The 7,486-nt window shown below is 39.8% G+C and overlaps 1 protein-coding gene across 1 annotated transcript; it reads left to right on the top strand.

Moving 5' to 3' along the window:
• Window positions 1-446: 446 nt before the first annotated feature.
• On the top strand, window positions 447-6,699 carry creb3l3l (cAMP responsive element binding protein 3-like 3 like). Its single transcript, XM_073466709.1, has 10 exons — window positions 447-571; window positions 2,197-2,337; window positions 2,592-2,985; window positions 3,218-3,327; window positions 3,444-3,536; window positions 3,869-3,975; window positions 4,205-4,273; window positions 4,387-4,471; window positions 4,800-4,893; window positions 5,109-6,699. The coding sequence occupies exons 1-10, from the start codon at window positions 569-571 to the stop codon at window positions 5,504-5,506; spliced, it is 1,494 nt and encodes a 497-aa protein (XP_073322810.1). The 5' UTR covers window positions 447-568; the 3' UTR covers window positions 5,507-6,699.
• Window positions 6,700-7,486: the final 787 nt, after the last annotated feature.

Genomic DNA, 7,486 nt, shown 5'->3' with positions numbered 1-7,486 from the left:
TCATAATTATGACTTTTGTATCTCATAACCAACTTTTTTATCCCATATTTTGACTTTTTATCTCATAAATTAAATATTTATCTCATAATTCTACTTTTTCATCTCATAATAATGACTTACCAATATTTTTTTCATCAAGCTTAGTTTTCATCTTATTTATAGTTTAACTGGCAGAAATGAGCCACCATACTGGATACACTTCAGTCTGGCAGCCTATTTAAAATGATATAAAGGCCTAATAATAATGATACTAATTATGATAATGAATCATTTACATCTTGAATTGTAATTTGCTTACTTTACTGCTGCCACCTACGGTATGTGCATGTAGAAAGCATGGCGATCATGAGATCACTACACAGGGCGCTGTACTACACTTCCCAGAAGCACCCAAGAAGTCCACGTACTCACATCCGCCTTTACGCTATGACGCAATTTTTGCCTTGTTGGAAGGTGCTTTCAGGAGGAAGTGCTGTGACGGCTAGACGGCAGCAGCGAAGAAACGCTGAGACAAACCAAAAGACACCCGGACGACTCAGTCGAATGGTATTTCATCTCCTGTCATTTAATGGTAAGAACATTAATATCAACATTTACTGTGTTTAATGTTTTTCAGTGTGTTTAATGCCACGAGGGACCACGCCCTCTCGACATTATGACAGGAGTATTAAGATAACTAACTAACTAGCTAGCTGGCTCGTGGATGTTGGCCTCAGGACATTTCTTTGTTTCTTCCTGCCATGCTGTCTCACAGCCTGTTAGATCAAAAGCTCACCAATCGTGTTGCTCGTGTTGTGTTCACTGCCACGTTAACCAGGTCGATTGTGACTTACATGCCTATACTGCAAGACAATGCTCTTATTTTGCAAGACAACGAAGGCACCCTAAATCCAGACTGCATTCATGTTTTCCCATTTTTTTTTGTTTTTTACACGCAATGCATCACAACAAAAGATAATTTCCTTGAATGAATTAAAGGCTAAATGTCTTTATTTGTTTTGACACTGGATGCTGTATTCAGATCTCGTGACAAAGGCGTGTGGGGGCGGGGCTCAGTTCAAGATGATGTCATGCTCGGAGTGTGGCAATGATGCAATAAGAGGCTGTTTACACTGCATGTTAGTATAGGCGTTATTCATTCATCCATTCATGAGGAAGTTTAATTTGTCCTACTTTACACCCAATATTTTGGCTGCTGAGGTCATGATACTCCTTCCAGTCAACATAGTATCCCACATGCACCTGCAGCCTCCACATGGAGGGGGGCAGGCTAGTAGTGTAGGGTTTACTTAACCTTTCTGTTGCCCTGTGACACATGAATCACTGCAGCAACATTCAACTCAATACTCTGACATGATATCTAAAGTTTCATATGACTACTGGGACTTTTATTACAACACACAAGTCATTGCTGAGGTGTGTGGTTTGATATGATAGTCAGGAATGTAGAGGAATTCAGTGTTCATGTCAGTCAGCTAGAACAGTCAGATTAGTTCAGAAAACGAGTCACTCCACAGCTGACTACCGCTTTGTTTCATTATCGGTCAGTCTACTTTCATTTTCATTATAACTTCCAAGAGTGACTTCTTTTAAATTGCTCATTTTGTCTGATGAGCAGTGCGACATTTCTTTACATTTAGATTGATTTAAAAACAAAGAGAAGCCATCAGGTAGAGCTGCAATGATTAGCTGATTAAAAGAAAACTAATTGCCAAATATTTTGATAATTGGTTAAATGTTTCAGCCATTTTTCAAGCAAAAATGTCAAAGGTTTGCTCATTTTAGCTTCATGATTGTAAGGATGTTCTGCTTTTTTGTCATTTATGATAGTAACTGAAGAGTGCGGGGGTTTTGCACTGTTAGAGGATGTCAGGTTTGTTTCTGGGAAATCGTGATGAGAATTTTCACAATCTTTTGACATTTTAAAAACAAACCGATTAATGGATAATGACAATAATTGTTCCAGCCAGATAGATTTGAAAACGACCTATTGATTAATCTATAAATCAATAGGTCATTATATGCAATATGGCATTTAAGCTATCCCACAAAATGACATCATCCCAAACTAAGTCTTGCCTGACATCATGCATCTTGTATTATATCAACGTCATACTGATATTCTATGAACATTAATGCCTTTGTTGACAAATATTAAACAGCTGCTGCTGTCTGTGTGCTGCTGTGTTGCTCCAGATGTCGGTCACTGAGGAACTTCCAGACATGGATGGAGCAGAGCTGTTGGGACTGCTGTTCCACGGCGGAGAGGACGGATCTGCTGAGCCTCTCTTTCCTGATGGGAACGGGCTCATTGAATCCTGGCTGTCTGAACAAGATGTAAGAGTTCCTACACAGAAAAGAAATATAAACTCAGGACACAATTGGTTGGATATCTGTTAAAGACAACATTTAACCATATTGTTCCTCTTTTATATTTGGATGACTCAAAATGCTACTGCTGTGTATTTTCAAACTTTATGTAATCCTGGTGTTAAAGCACTTGCTTAAAATGGGGATTCCCTCATCTGTATATATGGTTATATTACTAACTTCTGCTGTTAGAGTGTAACCCAGTTGTTTTTCTCTTCCAGATGCTGAAAGGTATGGATACTGAAGACTTCCTGTCCAGCTTGTTAGAGGAAGAGGACGACGTGGGGACCATCTGTCCCTCTCACTCTCCCTCAGGCAGCGACAGTGGTATTTCTGACGACAGCAGCACTGGAGTTGGAAACAACAACATACTGGGATGCCCGAGTCCTCAGGGCAGTGATACTGACGTTGTGCCCAGTCCCAGCTACTCCCAGCCCAGCCCGGTGCACTCTGACCCTTCCCTGGGCCTTGAAGAGGTGCAGACAGAGAGCCTGGAGGCTTTAACTGTCCAGGCGGATCACAGCTACTCTCTGCTGCAGAGTGGAGACAGAGACATGGATATCTTGCAGAGTGTGAGGGCAGAGAAGCCAGATACAGATGTCTTCATTGATCTGGGTATGTGTAGTTCATGAACTCCGTGATTCTGATGTAATTTGTGAGTTTTATAGGCTTAGGTTCTTGAATATTTTATAACTTCACTGAACCTCTTTATCCACTTAAATCCCTTCAAAACACTCGGATTTAGTGGACATTTTGTTGGCAGAATGCTGCATACATAATCAAATAGTGGTACTTGCTTGTCAAGCAGATCATACAATTTATTTCAAATGTATTTCTCTTGTGTCAGATGACTTGGTGACTGAGGCAATGGAGGAGGACATCACCAGTGAACTGCCCTGCACTTTGGCCATAGAAGACTCAACACAGGATTCAACTGAACTCAACTACACAGACCAGGTCCGTTTTTTTTAAAGCTTTTTTTTTGGTCAATTCAAGGGTTTGCTTGAAGAAGACTGAATTAGTTTCACTTTGATACAGGAGATTAAAAGAACTTTTGTCTTTTCTCGCTGCAGTTCCAGTTTAAAGAGATAGTGCTCACTGAGGAGGAGAAGCGGCTCTTGAACAAAGAGGGAGCAACTATTCCCACGCACATGCCTCTCACAAAGGTAACTGATGGTTACAAACTGTTATTTACCTTGATGATGGTCTTGTCATGATGCTGTAAGCTGCACAGGCCAAGAGCGTCTGCAGGATGTTGTAAATGTTTATGTATGTAAGAGCATAATCAAACAACATGCTGCTGATACATCGGAATTACTGTCTTTTCTAGTATGTGAATATGATAGCTTTTTGGCCCTTCAACCCTGTTTTTGCTTGATGAATATTCAAATGGATTTTCTACTTGGTCTCTCTGCAACGCAGCTGCTGAGGGCTGTTATATACACATCATCATCTGTCATGTCAACATTCTGCTGAAAGCCTCCTCTCTGTCTAACAGGCAGAGGAGAGGACCTTGAAGAGGATCAGGAGGAAGATCCGCAACAAGCAGTCTGCTCAGGAGAGCCGCAAGAAGAAGAAGGTGTATGTTGACGGACTGGAAAACAGGTGAGTTAAAGACGCCAGATTAATTCTCTCCATTAAATTCTTGAAAATAGACGCAGAAATGTCTGTATTGGTTTTCAAGACAGCAGTCTATTTCTACTGTACCCTGTATAGCAAGACATCTCAGATAACTGTAGCTGAAAATATAAAAATCATTTTTGTACGGTTGGTCAAACTATCTACGATGTTTGGATAACTGACTAATTATTCACTGATGAAATGTCTCCTGCAGGGTCGCCATCTGCACAGCACACAACCTGGAGCTACAGAAGAAAGTCCAACTGCTTCAGAAACAGAACATGTAAGAACTCTGAGATATATTGTCTACATTAATATGTAATAACGTGTATACATGAAGTGTTTCTGAATCCGTTCACAACAGTCACATTAAATGTGTCCTCTTTGTTCTTACAGGTCCCTGATAGAACAACTGAGGAAACTACAGGCTCTGGTGAAGATGTCGACCATGAAGGCCAGCACAACCAGCACTTGTGTTATGGTAATTTTTTTTGTCAACATATTTTTATGTGGACTTTACACTCCTCATTACCTCATAGATTAGTCGACTGGTTTTGTTTCTTCTTCTTATTTCAGGTTTATTGGCAAACTGTTCTTTTTGTTTCACAGCCATGCATAATGTAGCCCATACTGCCATCTTCTGATGGAACTACACTTCGTATTGTCTAATTTTATTTGCTCCAAATCAATTGATGGCAACGTGCCTAATTTGCATTTTGGTTCTTTTTTCCCGACATTTTCAAAAGTACACTTCAGTGTGTACTTATTTTTCTCTCCGGATTCACTCTCTCCTTGGCTTTGTCCTCCAGGTGTTCCTGCTCTCTTTCTGTCTCATCATCTTCCCGTCAGTCAACCCATTTGGCAGAAACGCAGAACAGAAGGAACTCTACACACCCTCTGACTGTAAGTTATCTGAAATGAAAAAAACAACTCTCTCCTTTGTTACTTTTCAGCCTTTCTTCTTCATGTCTTATTGATTTGTTTAGGTGAAAAGCTTCCCTTAAACACTTGTCATTGTGATGCTAGTATATTTATCTTTATTGTGTGATTTCATGAAGCTCTTTATCAACAATGTGGGTTTCTCGGCTCAGCTTTCGTTTGTCGTTCATTTTTTGCAGTCGTCTCCCGGAACTTACGCTCGCTGCGACCAGAAAGCACAGATGCCATATCCTACCTTGAGCCTGAAGAGGAGGAGATTCTCTTAGTCCCCCAAGCAGAGGTGGAGAACCACAAAGCCATCTTCGCCGGCGGTCAAAAGAATCACACCCCCGACTACCAGAGGGTGGAGCAGGCTGACTCAGAAACAGGAGTCAACAGCAACTCTTCGGCAGATTTCCCCAGTCCCGCTCAGGCTAAAGAGATAGCACCGGGACCGGCCGGGGCCTTACAGGAAGGATCCATCGACGCTGCAGTGGCGTCTGCTGTGGCGTACGAGGTCGCAGGATCCAAGGATAACTGGATAGATCGAAACCCCCCGTCTGTCATACTACAGCAGCACCGCTCAGATGAGATGTAGTAGGGAGATGTTTAACAATATAACCAGCAGAGGGAGCCATATTCCTAATCTTTTAGGTAACAGGGAAGCTTAAACAAGGAGGAAGGGAAAATATCAGTAAAAATATCAGTAATAATCAAGATATATGATCAGTCTGTCTGTCCCCACTTTTCCCCTCTAACTGCCCTCTGATTTACTACTGTTATTTTATTTGCACTTTGTCCTGATTTCCTTCCTCCAGTGGGCAAAACGAACTGGAGAGAGATTTCCATATTTCAGCAGTGTAAACGATAAAATACATGCTTGCTGGAAGCCACATGCTGCTTAGCACTGAAGGCTCTCACCTTATTGTACAAAGTGGTGCTATTTACCAAAATGTGTGGGCACCACCACAGGAGAATCTAAAATGAACCGGCAGTAGATTACTTGAAAGCATTGTTATTTATCGCCAAATTCTAGGGGGAGCTTTGTTTGACTCCAGTCTGTCTGATTACCTCAAGCAGATCATGGATGACTCCCCAACAGTAAATTACTGTGAGACGAAGTAGTCCACAGCAAACTAGCCAGAAACATCCATTGCTTAGTAGAAGATAGGCTGCTTGTTTGTCATAAAGCTTGATCAAAGTGGTTGACCACGTAACGCTTAAGCCATTGCAGGACATTTGGCCATTTAGACTTGTAAAGTTTGTTAGTATTCCCCTTGTAACAAGGGTATCCATGCTCCTTTTTAATTTTTATTGGAATGCTTTGTTTTTATGTTGTACAGTAAAGCAAGAAAAAACTTATAGAACAAAACGCTTTAGCCAACCCCTGTCTACCCCTCAGTCTCCTCTTTTTCAACTTCACGGGACAGTTCTTACCTTTATAAACACGTCTGAAATACCTTCACACCTGTGCACAGAGTAAGGGGTTTGATATATCTGCTCAGTAAACAGTGTTGCAGTAAAATATACTCAAAAATGTAATGACCTGTTTTGTCAGTGAGGCATTTTTGTTCCTTTTTTGTGTATTTCTTCCGTTACTGTGGAATTGAAATGGTATTGGAACTGATTTTAAATGTTGATCATGTTGAACAAATGCACTGACATTTGACATAGTCCAAGAAGGGAATGTAAATATGCTTAAATGATTGTAGCTCCTCTGTACATTTGAACTCTTTATGTATAATACATGTCTGGACCTCTATTATAATAATAAACTTTTTATAAATCGGACTGACCTTTTCTCGTGCAGTGTCATTGACGAAGGAATGGAAGAAAACCTGTAAGCTCAGTTTTTCATCTTGGGGATGCAATCAATGATAAGGAGGACTGAAACTGTCAAAATCAAAAATAAATAAATGAATCAATAAATCAAGTATATTCAATTAAATCTACCAGAAATGATATTAAAAACAAATGTAGGCATTCATTTATAACATGAATTTGCTTCTATATTATTATTTTGTAATGTTTATTTTAAATGAAGCACTTGTGTGAAATAGATAAAGAAGTGGTTTGATAAATATGTAAATATGCCTTTAAATACACTTTAAAGGCATATTTACATTATACATTTCTGTGGTCTGTTCCGTTTAATAAATGAATTAATAAAATGGTAAAACAAATGGAAAAGTGAATAAATAGGGGGATTGAGATGCCTACATTTGCTTTTAGTTTTACTTTTGGTGCATTCAAAGGCATGTTTACATATTAATTGAGCCATGTATTTTTTATTTTGGCAGTTTTACTCTTCCACGGTTGATCACAGAAGACCTACATCGCAATTAAACATTAAAAAAGATTGGCTCGACATTTGTGTCGATAACATTTGAACTTATTGTTTCAGGATTTACCTGAAGGGTATTCTACACCTGTATAGGTTTGTTTGAAAAGCCCTTCTCAGTTTATTATAATCTTTCTCTATCAAAGGAAGTCTTCTTTAACTGTCCAACACTGCCGTTTCCCAGACAATTAGCATTCAGAAGCTGCCTTCACACACAGTCCGGAACTGCTTCTGACC

Source organism: Pagrus major, chromosome 5, assembly GCF_040436345.1.
Source record: "Pagrus major chromosome 5, Pma_NU_1.0".
Lineage (NCBI taxonomy): Eukaryota > Metazoa > Chordata > Actinopteri > Spariformes > Sparidae > Pagrus > Pagrus major.
Note: the sequence above shows the minus strand (reverse complement) of the source record. Positions and strands in the feature narration are given on the sequence as shown.

Excerpts from the sequence above, each read along its gene's own strand:
- creb3l3l (XM_073466709.1), top strand. Across the intron at positions 4,472-4,799 it reads CAACCAGCACTTGTGTTATG|GTGTTCCTGCTCTCTTTCTG; the intron begins GTAATTTTTTTT and ends TTTGTCCTCCAG. Across the intron at positions 4,894-5,108 it reads ACTCTACACACCCTCTGACT|TCGTCTCCCGGAACTTACGC; the intron begins GTAAGTTATCTG and ends CATTTTTTGCAG.